General features: G+C 36.2%; 1 protein-coding gene across 3 annotated transcripts in view; it reads right to left on the bottom strand.

Moving 5' to 3' along the window:
• The window catches only part of Prex2 (phosphatidylinositol-3,4,5-trisphosphate dependent Rac exchange factor 2), a 262,543-nt gene that overhangs the window by 10,631 nt on the left and 235,461 nt on the right, over positions 1-16,451 (bottom strand). For all 3 annotated transcript variants that reach the window (XM_013071229.3, XM_004842082.3, XM_013071231.3), the window contains one exon: positions 1,441-1,543. In XM_013071229.3, coding sequence (XP_012926683.2) covers positions 1,441-1,543 — 103 coding nt within the window. The remainder of the gene's footprint in view (positions 1-1,440; positions 1,544-16,451) is intronic.

The following is a 16,451-nucleotide window of genomic DNA, read 5'->3' as shown; positions in this document are numbered from 1 at the left end:
TGTAGCCAAATTATAGCCTCCTTAATGGAATAGTCTAAAGAAAAGTCAATTCAAGGCTGTTTTTCTTGCTACCAGCCGTAATTTTTAGATGGTTCTTCCAAAGCCTTCTTGCAAACTTACTCTAAGAGCCCCACAGTAAAACAGGAAAGTGCTTAATCTCTTATTGTATGTCTCAGCAACTGACATCCCAAATCTGACGTAAATAGCTGTAAGTTTAGTTTGACTTATTTTCAAGGCAGAATTTATACATCCACCTTAAACCCTTGGCAATTTGCAAATGTCTTTGTCCTTTGCCAACTGAAGGACAGTATGGCACACGCTTCTAGTAGATTTAACGTTTACTTAGCAAATTCTTCTTTCCTCTTGGCTGTTCATCTTCAGCTCCCAAGTTCCTTACCAGAAGCACCCATGCATTTCCACTCCCTGTGCCCATCTCTTCATTGTAGATTCTGGCTTGATGGTGGCCTTTTTAACGGATATATTTTTTCCACCAGCTTGGTCCACACTGCATTGTGTAATCTTATGAGCAAGCCCAAGGGGATTTATGATTGTCTGAGAGGTATATGCTGTACTAAATAAAGTAGCCATAATTATAAAAGCATGTGTTAAAAATTAAATCACTATTACTGGACAAGTCAAAACAAGTCAGCAAATAGATTGCTGCTGTGGTAGCTCAAAGAAAAGGTGATGGAATAAAATTGATATTTTTCAATTTTGTGTCATTTTATTCATTATCTTTTTTACTAAATCAAACCCATTTACTAAATTGAAAGTTTGTGATTTTTTGGTTTTTAAAAAGCATTCTAGGGGCTAAAACCTAAGCTACTCCACTTAAAATGCTACTGGGTTAGAGTATAGAAAGTTCATTCTACTTTTGAGAGTACATTCTCATCTAGAAGTGTTCCAGTAGCCTAAAGATAGTCCAGAGCCTGCTATTCATCCTCCATAAAAACTTGAGATCAGTGCTTTATCCTCAGAATAATGCACACACTTAGCATGGGACAGGGGAGACTGCCAGAGGCAAGCAAGCCCTTCAATTCATTCTTCTTCTTCCTTGCCACTGTCCCTCTCCCAATCTATTTCTAGAAACTTACTAAATCACTTACATTTCCCAGAAAATACCATATGTCCAGGGTCCTTTATATATGCTCCTGCCTGCCAATCCACTCTTGTCCCATTTTGCCTGCTAATCCCCTTTCTCTTTCAGGTTATTGCATAGACATATTTTTTCAGGGTTATACAAGATCCTTGGAGAATCCTCCTCTAAGTGTCCACCTGTGTTATCATTAGGAGTTTCTCTTTCATGACTTGCTTGGCTGTTACGTGCCTGGAGAAGGGCCCATCACTTTTAGGGACCTGTCAGGCACCTGATAAATAAACAAAAGAAAGATTAATGGGTCTGTAAAGCAACTACCCTAAACTATACAAGAAGAGACTTACCTGCTTCCTCATGACATCTGTGGCCTGCATAATGTAGCGAGGAGGCAGCCCGTGGCTTCTGGCTAGAATGATGGTCTGCTCCAGCGTCACACTCAGGGTGCATCTGTGTACCGAGGCAAAGGCAAGTCAGATCCCACTGGTTTGCAGTAATGTCCTGTGAGACTGTTTGGGTTACTCATTTCAAAGTCGGAAATCAGCCAAATCAAACTGGCTGGACAGTGAGCCACTGATTTTTCTATATAGAACAGTTGTATAAGGTTATAGGAGAACATTACTGAAGCTATAAGCTAAGAATTTAAACTTAAGACTAACCTATAATAAGCTAGAGATTCTCCATAGAAAAGAGATTCTCCATAGAAAATTAAATAACTGGAATCACAATAAATTTTAAAAATATTATTTATTGATATTTCATATAGTTTAGATCACAACATCATTTCTACACATAGTTAATAGATTATTTATACACATACATCTCAGAAAACTAAACAATGAAATTACTGTTCACAAAGGTGAGATTTGATTTTAAAAATGTGTTTCTTGGATCCAATCTAAGAAATCTCTCTATAAAAGTTTCAAAAAAAACCCCCAAAACCTTGTCATTAGTTCTAAGGCAGTGTTGTCATGGTTCGGATCTGGAATGTCTCTCCTCAAAGCCTCATGTGCTCAGAGCTGAGGTGTTTGGATGGTGACTGGGTCTTGGGGCACTATACCTGTATGGGGATTAATCTGCTGATGAATCTATAGTGGCGTGTGCTGTTAGGAGGTGGGGTCTGGTTGGAAGACCTGAGTCATGGGGTGGGACCGTGGAGGGTGTGTTTGCTTCCCTGGCTCCTCCTTTTGTGCTCTGCTTCCTGGCTGCCATGACGTGAGCATCTTTCCTCAGCCAGTTCCTTCCACCCATATCCTTTCTGCCTTGGAGCCAGCCATCCATGGACTGAAAATGTGGGCTGAAGTTAGGCTCTCCTCCTTTAAGGTGTGGTCAGGTGTTTTGTCCCAGCATGAGAAAGTGGCTAAGACAAATGTGGTGCCTGGAGCAACCCTGAAAAGTGTGTTCTAACCAGCAGTAAGAGACTGGTGAGTCTTTACTCTTTTTTCTTCCCTCTAGGCATTTCTTTTCTGTTCTGCCACATTTTGTCCTCTGTGTTTAGTTATAATATTTTTAGGCACTGGTCTCTGAATGGGATTGTTTGGAGGTAGCTTTTGGACATATTTCCTAAAAAATGCTCATTAATTTTAAAAGTTTTTCTGAAAATTTCTATTGTTTTGTTATACTTCCTTGTTTGACTTATTGTAGTTTGATAAGTCTTTTCTCTATTTCAGCACTGACCTCCCTGTGGTTTGGTACTCTTCTCATGTATTTTTCTAGATCTACCCAGTATTTTCTCCTAGAAATAACAAAAAACACTATCATTACTTCTAGGCAAAGAATATCTAACTCATTATCCACAGTTTATGAGGCTGTAACATAGAAGTCTAATAATTTGGTAGACTGTGGTGAATTAAGAAAAAAAAGGAGAAAGGAATTTAAAACATTACAGTTGTAATAGTAGAAAGAACCTGACAAGGTAGAACTATGTTACAGTACATATTATATATACCTAAAGAGAAACATGTTAAATGACTTCAAAAGCAGCTTCCTCATTATCATTACCATTGCAGAGAATTCTTTTGAAAGCTTTAATAACAGATGTTTAGATGAACTAAAGTTTTATAATTCATTTTAGATTGTACATGATGTTTACAAATATTTCATGTACGAGTCTAGTAACAATGCATATTGTTTCAGGCTTACATGCATGCTGCACAAGAGTCTATGGCAACTGAAGGCCAAGTAGTATAACTGACAGTTCATATATAAAAAGTCAATTTTCTACAAAGCATTTAATTGCTTGCCTACTCAAAAGACCATAACCTTTTTCCTCCGTAAGGTCTCCTCTACTCCAATTTTAAATCTTTATTGATCTTATTTTAATCAATAATGCTTATTATACCAGTTGAATGAAGCTAAGAAAAATTTTTTTTTATTTTATGCTAACCATGCCAGAATATGCCTGTGCTTTCCTAATAAAGCATGACATGCTCTACTCTACTTATAACAAACACACACTCAGAGGATTTTTTTTTTTACAGGCAGCCTATAATTTTTATTCATTTTCTTAATCCTTTTAAACTGATTTATTCTCCCTTTGTTCCAGTTTTAGTAAACAGCAGCACAGCAGCAAATTATCTGCCAGAGACTTTAAAAGATTTTATAGCAATTGGGAAATCATAGAGCCAGTAACGTGCACACTCACACAGTATCTCAAAATGTCACCTCTTTAGAATCAATCACACATGATTTAGCAGCAAACTCTTCCTGCAAACAGATACATGTTTTTTCTCTTACCAGCATATCCAAAAAGGTTGACTGTACATATATTTACCTTTTCATAATAACTGCTGTATATAATCTAATTAGATTCCAACACTGATTTAAAATTTTTTAAAAAGGACAAATTTTGAACAAGAAAATCACGGTTGATGGATTTAATGGAGGCTTAGTATTTCCATGGATGGCATCACAGAATTCTACCATCCTCAACTAAGCATGTGGAAGACAGTCTAGCGGTGAGTCCACAATTTTGCTGTCAACGTACCATCATTTGCCTTGTAACTTTTAGCTTCTCTCAGCGATCTCGATCTCAATGCCAAGTGGAATAATTTAGCATTTGCAGGAAGCACTTTGATATCTGGCATTGGTTAAGTCTTCAGGTCCAGCAAGTGGCACATGGTTTTTCAACAGCACATAAATGTATGCTCAGAGTCAGGTTTTACAAGAGGTCATTTGATTTCATAGGTACTTTGGCTTACCAGAGTGACTGATTTCCTAACCTCAGGGGAGGGAAAGGAGCATTCCCATGATCAGGAACTCTAAGTAACTCCTATCCAAAATGAGGTTTCCCGCTTCATCACCCAATCTCTCTTCAACAATATCTCTGTGTTCTAGAATGGACACTTAAATTAAAATTTAAATAAATTTATATTTTCACTCTATCTGGAAAATATGGGCCTTCAAAATTTTCAGCTCCTTCTAGCTGTTATATTATTAATTAATTATTTATTTATTTATTTATTTTATTTATTTATTGGTACCGGGGATCGAACTCAGGTCCTTCTGCTTGTGCAGCAGGCGGCGAAACCACTGAGCTAAATCCCTGGCCCTCATTAATTATTTTTAGACAACTCCCCTAGAAGTCATAAAAATAATAAATGTCATAGAGTAGTATTTGTCTTTCATAAAAAGGCAAATATATTCAATATATTCCATAATTTCAGTAATGAGACATTCCAAATACTGACTCAATACTTTGGAGGAAATGGACTCAATGGAGTGGTACAATTACAAAGAACTGTTAAATTCCCCCCTGAAAGCCAACAGAAAGAGTCAATATATTTGTACTTATGATTAATAAATCTCCTTGACACATTTTGTGTTGAGCACAGATAACTCACTCAGGTAATTAGCACATATTTAATATGATAAATATAACCTATAGTTCATGGTTCTGATTTAATTTGAAAGATACTTTTAGCAATTCTATGGAAGAAACACAAAAAAGTATTTTTCCACTCATTCATTCAATTAGTCAACAAATATTTTTTGGATGTTTATTTTGTACCTACAAATACCATTCAGGGCTAGCAGAGTGGATTCATTGCCAAGCCGAGAAAGTTTGAGTTTCAGGGTCCCTTACTTATACAGACCTTTTTCAAGGTTCTGGGAGAGGCCTTAGCAGCGTGTTCACACACTGGCATGCGTTTACAAATCTGCCAAAGTAAAATGTCTTAACTGAAAAAGGTCATAGCTGTCTTCTTTACATCCCAGCTCCTTCTGCCATGATGGGTAGTGTAGCTGTTTCTGGAGCTAAGCTAAAGGAAGTTGAGTTGGACACATTCAGGATAGGTTTGCTGAGACCTACTTACACGATATACAGTTATTACCACTTATAGTTAGGTTATCGTGGTGTCTGGTGCAGGAACGGCATCTAGAATGTTCCTACTGCCCACTGCACAGTCATTCCATGTTGTAAAGGAGAGGCATGGCCAGAAGTTGAGGTGCAATATGCCCACATCCTGGGGTTTCCAGGCCTGTAGGTGTGTGTGGTGAAGAAGAAACACATTTGAAATGCATAAAGCAAAAGTTTCTGTGGAGAATAATCTTCTAAACATTATGGTTCATATGTTAAAAAATCTCACAGGCGTTTTTTTGTATTTGAGAATAATTTAAAAACGCACAAGTCATTAACAATAATGCATTTTGATGTTCAAAGGCTTTTATGAACTTCAGTAATTTAAATTTGATCAGTCATGCTAGAGAAAAGAGAATAACTTTCTTATTTGCTTTCCAGAAAGTGATATTACCAAATTATTATACTTTGAAGAGGCAATCAAAAGCAATGTTACTAAAAATGGGAGGGGATAGTCAGGCAATAATAAAATAGTTTTATAGATTTTGTAATGCTTGTCATTATTATTAGCATTGTAAACCTTACAATTAATTTTTTTCTGGCATTCTGGATAAATATTAACTTTAATTTCTATTTTTTTTGTGATTTGCTATTCCTTTTTTTTTTTTAAAGAGGGCAATGAATTTCTGATTCCAGTCTCCACTTTTCCACTGATGTGCAGGTGTACCAGTGAACAAAGCTAGCTCCTACTCCTTTTGATTATCAAATTTTAGTGAGAAGAAAAAAAATAAAGAAGAAAATACAGAGTATGACACGAGGATAAATTATTTAGAAAAGCTAATTTCCTATCAATATAACATGGACAAGTACTAATAGGGGATGGAATGCAGACGCTGGTGCTGTTTTTAGGAAAACTATTTCAGGAAGATTAAGTTCAAAGAGCCTGAGGTTAATATTTGTTTGGTTTGCTCCAAACAAATATGGAGCTCAATACACTGATGCACATGATGCACAGAAAGAAGGTAATGAGTTAGGGAAGTAGCCTAAGGCAAAACATGTGGGGCTTTGGGGGTCAGCATTTAGTATTAGGAAGTCTTCTTATTTATTTCTTTAGCTGACACAAAAAGAATATCAATCCTTATATTACATGATATAAAAGAGCAACTTGTTTAGCAAATTATCAAAGGTTGATACTTAGTATCAAACCTTAACATCTTACCAATACTATAGTCAAAGCACTTTCAGTTGCATTCCAATGGCAACATTTGCAAAAAGAAGCTATTCATCCCGATGCTTAAGGTACCATCTTCCACCATCTCTCCTGTGTACTTTATTTTCTCCACTCAATCTAGAACTTCTTTTTGTTTGTGGCCAGTGTGTTGATACCATGACAAAAAAAAAAAAAAAAAAAACCTGTCCCTAATCTGGAATGCTGGTCCAATTTTATCAGTCTTTCACTGCTTTCAAAATATCATGGAACTTCTTCCCCAATGTAAAATGGCAGCTGACAACAGGTCTCTCACAACTAGAGGTACCAGGAATAAACTGCTTTGCGGGGCTTCGGGTGGGTTAATTCTAGTTTCATTCTCCACTTGTCATCTATAAGCAGAGAACCACATACACGATCCTCATAAAGCGCCACAAGAATGACCTGAAATGAGTGTGTGAGGCTGAGCAATGCCTGTGGTGATGCCATTTCCACCTGTCACTACTGAGCTCGTGCGGTATATTTCTGTACAAGCCTCCTCATTATGGGCAACACATTATTTGAAGAAGTTGAGGAACATGAGACTTTGTGAATCCCACCTTCTCAAACTTCACTGCATTTTAAATATTTAAAAATTCTTATATTTAATGGTCCATTTTGTTTTAAAGAGGTGTTCATTCAAGTAGCCCTGAGGTAATTTATGTCATAAGGTCACGATAATTGCCATGAAGCTACCAACAAACTTCTTTTATTTTTTTGTTTAGTTTTTTTTTTTGTTTTTTGTACCAAGGATCAAACTCAGGACCTTGAGCTTGTGAGGCAGGTGCTGGAACCTTTGAGCTAAATCTCTGGCCCCCCTTCTTTTATTTTTTTATAAATCAAAATTAAACAAAATAGAGTTCGCTTGACTATAACTTTGTGGTTGGTAATGAAATTCTTTGTGATTTCTTTTATGTGTTTATTCCAATTGATCTCAGACATCAGGTTTCAACTTTATATGTCAAACTGCAGAGTTAGGAAATCACATGAAATGATGTTCACCAGTTCTATTTGCAAATGCTGGGGTACAAAATAATCAAGATATAACCCCTACCTCAGTCTCTCCTCAACTAAGTCTTACTGGAGAGACAAAGTTTGATTTTCTAATTGGCTTAAATGCCAAATACTACATCTCAACATCTATTAATATATATTTATAACACTACATTTAATTTTTAAGATTTTAAATGTTGTTCAAAGTAGGTATTTCTATAGATTAATCTTCCCTTTTAAGGTGATTCATGGCATTTCTATAATAAATTAGGTATGATATTCTAAAAACCTAAGGACCTTTACATATTTGCTAATTTACCACGATCACAGACAAAAACATCAGTTAAATTCTAATTACATTTCCAAAGCTCTAGAGGCCCACTGAGTCATTCAAATTTGATTCAAATTGTACTGAACAAGGAGACCAATCCCCCAAGGTTTAAATGCATTAAATTGGACACTTAGGGAGATGCAGGACTTCTTTTGGGCCACCTGGGCAATGCAGAACTCACAATGAAACATACATGGGAACCAGAATGATGGGAGGCTCATGGCTTTGAGCTGTTTCCCTACTGTGGATTCATTTGGTAACTCTCAGTATACTCACTCTCAGGAACTCTGAGGTTTTGCTTGGAAGCTAGTTGTTATATTGCCATCTCTAGGGGAAAATCTCAAAGGTTTGGATTACTAGTGGAGGAGGGTTACTCAGTCATAACCTCACATATTAAAAAAAATAACTGAAAAACCAGGGTGATAAGGCTCTGTGAATTTGTAGCCACAATTTACCATAAATGATACTATGTAGATGTAGAGGTAAAAAAAAAAATTGAAGCAATCAAAAAACAGAAAATGTTACCTTTAGTCAGGGATATTTTCTTTTTATATCCCTACATTTTAAAAATTGACTGGGGGCTGAGGATTTAGCTCAGTGGTTCTGCTGCTTGCCTTGAAAGAGCAAGGTCCTGAGTTTGATCCCCGGTACCAAAAAAAAAAAAAAAAAATAGACTGGAACTAAATATTAGTTTGAAAATTTCGACTGTTTTCCTCAGCAATGTTAAGTATTCAGCTGAAAATAAAAACTACTTCTTAGAAATGATTGTAATCACTGAATTTAGAGATACATCTTGATAATTCAAAACTTACTTGAGCATTTATAATTGTATAACTATTTTGAGAATTTATAATTGTATAACTGAATCACATGGATAAATATGATTTTTTTGATGTCATATTTATAATTAGCAGAATGATTTACTATTAGAAAAACATGGCATTTGGTTTTTGTACCAAGGATCAAACCTCAAGTTGAAAGGCATATGTTTAAGTTTTCTGAGTTTAAGGGGCCATGTGCTAAAACGATGCTTTTTTAATGGAAGCACATTAGACAGTACCCTTTAACAATCTCTATAAACTAGCTAATCATTGAAACTCATATTGATTCACATTCAGTAACAAAGAGATTCATTTGATTTTGTAAATATAAAGGGAAATAAATATTTGTGGAGAATTTTGAAATTATTCTGATTTTTGACCTGACATAAAATTGTATCACAGGATCACAGCCTGATTTTATTTAGCTCTAGACTTCCATGTGTGCCACCTCCTTTTCAATATCCTTTATAACCATGGTATTGCCTTCAATCATGGAAACAAGAGGGAGAAAATTCCCTCAGGGAACATGCATCCTGCAGACGCCATGTACAAAGCCAGCCTGAGAAACCCATTATTTTGTTAATAATCTTCTTATGAATTCTAAGTCTTTACATAGTTGTAGATTTACATTTAGCTTTTATAGATTTATATCATAAAACCTGAAGTCATTTTCTTTATTCTACGAGACTCTTCACTGTTTCTCCTTTAAATAAAGTCCAGAACAAATTATTAGTAGTCTAGTCAGATGTGGTTCTCTGTGATATTTTATTAAGCAAAGTTACCTAGGTGGTATTATTCAAATTTTGGAAAAGAAAAACAACTATCTATCTAAATCCCAGGAAGAAGGATGGAGGCAGGAAGCCGGGACATCAGCAGCTACTACTGCTATTTGCACACCACTCTTGCATCCACAGAAGCTTCCCGTGACAGATGCACAGCACTGCTGGGCACCTGATTTTATGCAGTCCAAGCATCATCTGAAATTCTGTCCTGGGAAGTCTAAGGTAGATTAGTTTCAACAAACTCTGAACTAAAGATGTTGGAGAAATGTAAATGACTCTGCTCTGTTTCTAACTGTGTTCACCTTTTCTGGTGCTTTCCTTGTGGTCCCATAATAGCATCTTTAAGAAACAAGTGTGTTAGAGATTCACTAACCCTGATGAGAAAGAGGTTAAGAGAAATGAAACATATTCATTGACCATGATGAGAGAGAAGAGAAATGAGGCACAGAAATCATTTAATTTATAACGGTTTATTGTACACTGATTTTTTTGTGACTTTAACCTTCTCCTTTTTACAAAACCTCCCCGTAGTTGGTATGATCAGGATTAAAACAATTACCTTCCAAAAATCCTTGTCTCGGGACTTGCAATTACCTACTACATTTCATCTCCAGAGTAAGGAACTTTATAAAATCCCAAGTTGCCAAGTTAAACTCATCCATTATAAGAGACTAATTGTGTGTGAGTTCTATCTGTTAATGTATCTGCTGCAGTATATTTCATACTTGCTAACATCATATTTCTTACAATTTCTCAGTGCTCTCCTCTCTAACTCTACTGCTAATACCATCTCTTGCCTATACTGGTGGAACCTTACTCTGACCTTTTCTTTCTGGCTCCTTCCCATTGGTCTTCCTCCATAGCAAAGGTGAGCTTTAAAGTGTGAAGGAAAATGCAAACACTTGAGTGGCTTCCCAATTCTTAACATGAAATTCAAGGCCTTCACAAGGTGGCCCCTTGTTTTCTTGACTTCTACTCCATGCTTTACCTACATTGTTTACAGTTCTCTGCAAATACCAACTCTCATAGCTCTCATGTGCTTCTCCCTTGTGTATACCATCTTATCTGTATCTGGTTAAGTCACATACCATACCTCCAGTCATACTCCATCATACTCATATGAAAGGTGGACGGGTTATGAATATGGACATTAGCCTAGCATGGTGCTGCATGCCTGTAATCCTAACACTTGGTAGACTGAGGCAGCCAGCCTAGGCTATATAGTGAGTTCAAGACCAGCCTGAACTATATAGCGAGAGCCTGTCTTCAAAAAAAAAAAAACAGAAAAAGAAAGAAAGAACCTTGGAGTAAACTTCCTGAGTAGGGTTCTGCCCTTGCTAATAGTTATATAACCTTGAGCAAGTTATTTAAGGTTTTAAAATTCTCCTCTATAACTTGAGGTTAATAATAGAGCATAACTCAGAATGTTGCTTTCAGTATTACATGAAATTATTCATGTTTAGTACTTAGCACAATATACATATATATATATATATATATATATAGCATTTATAGTGAATAATAGCAATTTTCATTAATAGTACCACTACCATCACCAGTACCTGTAGGCTAGATTGGTGTCTACATTGACTAGCCTTTCTACTAGCCTTCCTGAGCCTTAGGGAGCATTCAATATGTCATTAGAGAAAAAATTAGATGAATTCCTAATATGTGCCAATAATACTGTAGTTATGCTCCTAGAAGACAAGATTCATTTCCTCATACTCTGCATTTGCCAACTATTTTTTCAAGAAGTATTCATTCAGTGAAATGATAACAGTGAGGGGCAATCAATCACAGATTCCCTTATGGCTTGTAAGTGGAATATTATTTTTTTTCCTAACTGATGGCTTACATTTACCTTTATCTGGATTTAATCATTGTTCCTATCACATTTGCTGATTAACAATTCTGAATGAGTTTTGTTAATATTTGGAAAATGTACAATATACTGATTAGTCTTATGTTAACTATTAATTACTATACCATAAAAGTCATCTACTCACTATTTATCAATATTTTCTCAAGCTGGAAGGGTAAGTTTAAAGCCTCAAGAGAACTAGCTCTTTCACACTGTCAAAATGATAAGTTTATATCTTTTCTATCATAGTTTGAGAAGGATGTACACACTTCTTTGGCTCACTTCACTTAAAAAACCCAGCAGTCACTTAACACGATCTTCTATCTTTCTCCTGTTCTCATGCTAGCTTGGTGCTCCCTACCTTGGCTCTGTGTCTCCCCAGTGTGCTTCCCTAGGTTAGATAAGTACAGTGAGCACCGTGACCACCTCCTTTCCTAGTTGGAACACAGTGCTTGGTACATTTTATTGTTGTGTTTTATGTTTTGTTCCCCCCAAACAGATGAATGAATAAATAAATGTCAGTACTTGACTCTTTTCCAGTCCTAAACATTCTCTTTATTCCAGGATACCCTCTTGGTTTTTCATTCTGAGAAAAAATTTCTATCCTTAATTCAAGAGCACCTATTCTGCTGCTCTTCAACGATTTTCTATGAGCTATCAAAGAAGGATTCTAAAAATAAGCTCTAATAGGTCCCAGGGTTTTGTGTATCCTATTTCTTATGGATCAGAAGCATTAACTTGTATTTTTATCCTGTGGTGAGCCCCAACTCTGGTTTGTAATGATGCTTCACAGGCTTTGCTGTATTCTATTAGGTATAATTTAGTGGTTTTCAATACATGTGTTTTGTGGGCCACAGCTGTAGCTGAGTGATACAGAGCTTGCCTAGTATGTACAGGCCCTCGGCTCAATAGCGAGCACTACAAAAAATAAAATTAAAAAGCCAGAGGTGTTTCATATTTCTAACTCTGTGATGAGAAGATGGATGCACTGTCAGAACACAGATTTAGTCTGAACAGCCAGAATTTTCTTTCGTGCAAGATCACTTCCTTGCTCATTTAATTTTCATTCCAGCTTTGCGACAAAGAAGCCATTATTCCCTTTTCACCCATGTGTCTCTGAGAGACCAGGTGATGCGATCACCTGCTTACATGACAGGATTTATGAAACCATTCTGATCCACAATTCAGGGCTGCAGTACACCAAATTTGTATCATGTAGATTAATACATTCACAAAATTCTAGGTGCCTTCATGCATAATTCAACAATCACAGTCTTGGGATCATTATTTATATTCTAAATGCACTGTCTTTGTAGAGATAAATTCAGGAAGCCCAAATTCCTTCATCATGGATGTACAGCTCATGGTACTAAAAATGTGTTTATGATTAAAAAGAAACTAGATTAGAAGCATGCTAAGTATATCAATTATACAGTGATCAAGTAGTAAAAATAAACTGAAGGGAGAATATGTTCCTTTTTCCACACATTTTTAAGCAGGTTCATTTCTACTGTGTTCACATTTATTCTGGATTCTAATTATTTTTAACTACAGAGCATAGAGCACCCCCATGAAAAGTCTATTGACAAGGAGAATGAAACATGTTATTGAAGAAACCAGTTCTTTCACGTTGCATGGTTATATTTCCTCTGCTCCCTTAGATTACCCTACTGCAAGGAGAACTGTACATCTGCATGCTAATGAACTATGTTAAATACTGACCAATCCCCAGGTGGCTGTCCTGGTTCTGCACAGGCAGAGCCCTTGCAAAACTACTATGGAAAGGCCAGCTGATGACCTATTGATCTTTCCCACCTTACGCACCCACAGGGATGCATTGGTGACAAATGAAAAGCTTGAGAAAATTGCCACACATCGACGGGGATTTCAAAAACTCAACACTTAGGCTCTCACTCCTCTATAACAGAGGAGCCCTTTTCTTAATGTGACATATACTTTTTTGTGCAAAAAAAGAGCCAACTATTTAACAATGAATTACCTTATGCACACTCTCGGGCACACTACATATTAAACATTTGTACTTTTCCTTTAGGAAAACTTGAATGTCAATAAAATGATAGCTGCAGTTCAAAAGCCAGTATTCACATAGGCTATTTTTCAGTATAATTTATGGGAACAATCTCCAGATATCTATGGATGCTTTCAACATTATAATTATGTGAGTTTTGTCAAATAGACTCTACTGATGCAATCTCCCCATAAATGTACTGGATTCCTATATTTTATAGTCAGAGAGCAAGGGGTTAATGAATATTTGAAAAGAAAGCAAAGAGATGACGGGCAAAGAGGAGCCTTGTGGAAACAGCAGAACAGAATGCAGAAGTGATGGGTAACAGCTGGAGTGAGATTCTGGAGGCAGAAGCAGAGTTAAATTGAATACTCCACTCACTCCATCTATCTTAAGGCAAAAAAGCAATTGCGTCTAAGGGGCACATTTTCAGCACTGCACAGGGAATTAGCCATGAAATTCTCATTAAAGATAATGGGAATTTCTATTACAACTTTCAGTACATTTTCTGAAAGTTCTTCGCATATATCTTTAAACATAGGTTTCCTAAAAATCAACTGCTGGGCAAAAACATTCTATGCAAGCATGGTAGGGTGTGATTGTCTTTGATCTCACTTCATTATACAGGTTAGCAGAGAGGTAATCACTGACCTTTTGGGTTGGGTAACTGAACACTCAGGCATTTGCAAAGATATTGACTATGCTGAGAATGTGTATGAATAAGAAACTACTGTGTGTAATATAGGAACTTCAATACCATAAGCCACCAGGTTTCAATTTGCTTCTTAATATTACAGACACTTAAGCCTGGAATCTTTCATCAATTTACCTCTTTTTTATTTTACTCTTTAGGATTTAACTGAATAGGCTGCTCACAATCCCAGCTGGCTGAAGATCCTCAACACCACCTCTCTATTCCTGTGTCCTCCTACTTGCCACTGGACTTCTTCCATACTCCTCAAAGGTTCTCTGATGACACCCATACTAAAGGAGGTATCTAGTATGTAGTTTTTATCTGTCTCTCCAGTTCTTTGACACTACACCACAATTGTTTTCTGAGAAGTTTATCCAAGATATTAAATAGAACTTTGTTTCCATACATTTTTACTTGATCTTTCTGTTTTATTTTGGGGCAGTTACGCTTCAGGTTACACAGTGGATGAGGAGGTAGAGCACCAGTAAATATTAATCTTATAAGTACTACTGGTGATTTGTCACTTTTCTCGACGGCTACAGTTGGCAGCTGTGTGCATCAGCTTTCTGTTACTGTGATAAAACATTTGGAAATAACATCTTAAAAGGAGAAAAGGTTCGTTTGGGCTCATGGTTTCAGTCCATGGTCATCCATCTCCATTGCTTTTATGCCTGTGGTGAGGCAGGAATATCAGTGAAAGTCATGGCAGAGGAAAGCTGCTCATCTCATGGCAGCCAGGAAAATGAAAGCGAGGGAGGGAGGGAAGGAGGGAGCGGGGAGGGGAGACAGAGAGAGAAAGGGGGGGGGAGTGCCAAGAGATGATATATCCTTCAAAGTCATGCCACCATGCATGACTCATCTTTCAACTAGGCCCCAGCTCATAATTTTCCACCTAATGTCATCAAATTATCAATAAAACCAAAAGTTAATCTAGTAATGATATCAGAGCCCTCACAATCCAATCACTTCCCTAAAGCCTAACCCAGGGATATTGCTGCATTACGGACCAAGCCTTCAATAGATGACCCTTTATGAGTCATTTCAAATTCAAACCCTAAAATCAGCTGATTATTCTTTTCTCTCCATTCATTCTCTTGGAATACCTCCTGCTCCTAATACCCAAAGTACAGTCCGTGAAAATTCTTAGCAATGTTTTAAACCCAGATCAACTATAACTCTGGAAAGCCTTCTCTGACATGGTGCAGTCCATTCACAAGGCATCCTCATGTCTGTTTTTCCAAAGCCCCTTTACTTGATACTTGATGTATATAATATCTTTAGTCTTCGCTGACTGCAAATCTAATGATATTGAAAAATCCAACATATAATAGTGTAACAGATGTCACTTGCAAATGTGAATGTTTTTAGGATAAAGCACTTTTATAGAAGGTAACAGACAAAAGTAGAAGAATGAAACTGTTATCATACTTGAAATATTTGACTTCTTATTAACATAACAGAAATACTTGTATTATTTATCTGGTTATCTAAATTAGCATAAATTTCAGTGTTTACTTGCCTATTTTATAATTTAGTAAAATCTAAAAATCTGGATTCATTTCTAATTCAAAGAATATATGAGAGTAATTAACATTTTCACTTACAGAAAAGACAATGCTACCAATCTACCATGAGTAGGATATACTTTTTCTTCAGAGCCGCATTATTTCAGTATTTTATATTTTTTCTCCTAAAGATAACAGCATAATCTTAGAACTACTCCTTATTGGAAATGTACAAAACTCTTGGATCATCAGCTGGCAAAAACATCTCTTTGGTTCCATTTAGCCATCTTTCTAGTGATTTAGAATTCAAATGTCTCTCTAATCTTGTTTCTGGATCTCTTACAAAACTTCTTTTGCACAAAAATAAATGGATACATTTGAAACTTTCATTTATGTATGGAAGTAATTTATTCTATTTGTCCCATACATAAATCTAACCCACATATGGATCCCAAGAGCAAACCAATTCCTCTGAATGTATATATCTTCACATAATACAAAAGATGCAGCTCTCTTATTTGCTGTATTGGGACTCTGATTACCTAAGTCAGGTTACCTTGAATGCTCTACTTTTACAAGATTCTGCATTACCTAATCTGGGCCTATTTGTCAGTTTGTCCTTTGATGTCATGGTAATGACAGAATAAAATATTATGAAGAAACAGTCTTTTAAAATTCAAAGTGCTTTTAAAACTTGTTAATTGATATTAACTGAGTAAAAGTTTTACAGTTGCTTATATAAACCAAGAGTTACTACACTATCTTCATTTGGAATAAAAACTATTCTATTAGCCATATT

This window comes from Heterocephalus glaber, unplaced genomic scaffold (assembly GCF_053883595.1).
Source record: "Heterocephalus glaber isolate CG9 unplaced genomic scaffold, H.glaber_assembly_v1.0 deba00001553, whole genome shotgun sequence".
In the NCBI taxonomy this organism is placed as follows: Eukaryota; Metazoa; Chordata; class Mammalia; order Rodentia; family Bathyergidae; genus Heterocephalus; species Heterocephalus glaber.
This window is presented reverse-complemented; position numbering and strand designations above follow the sequence as displayed.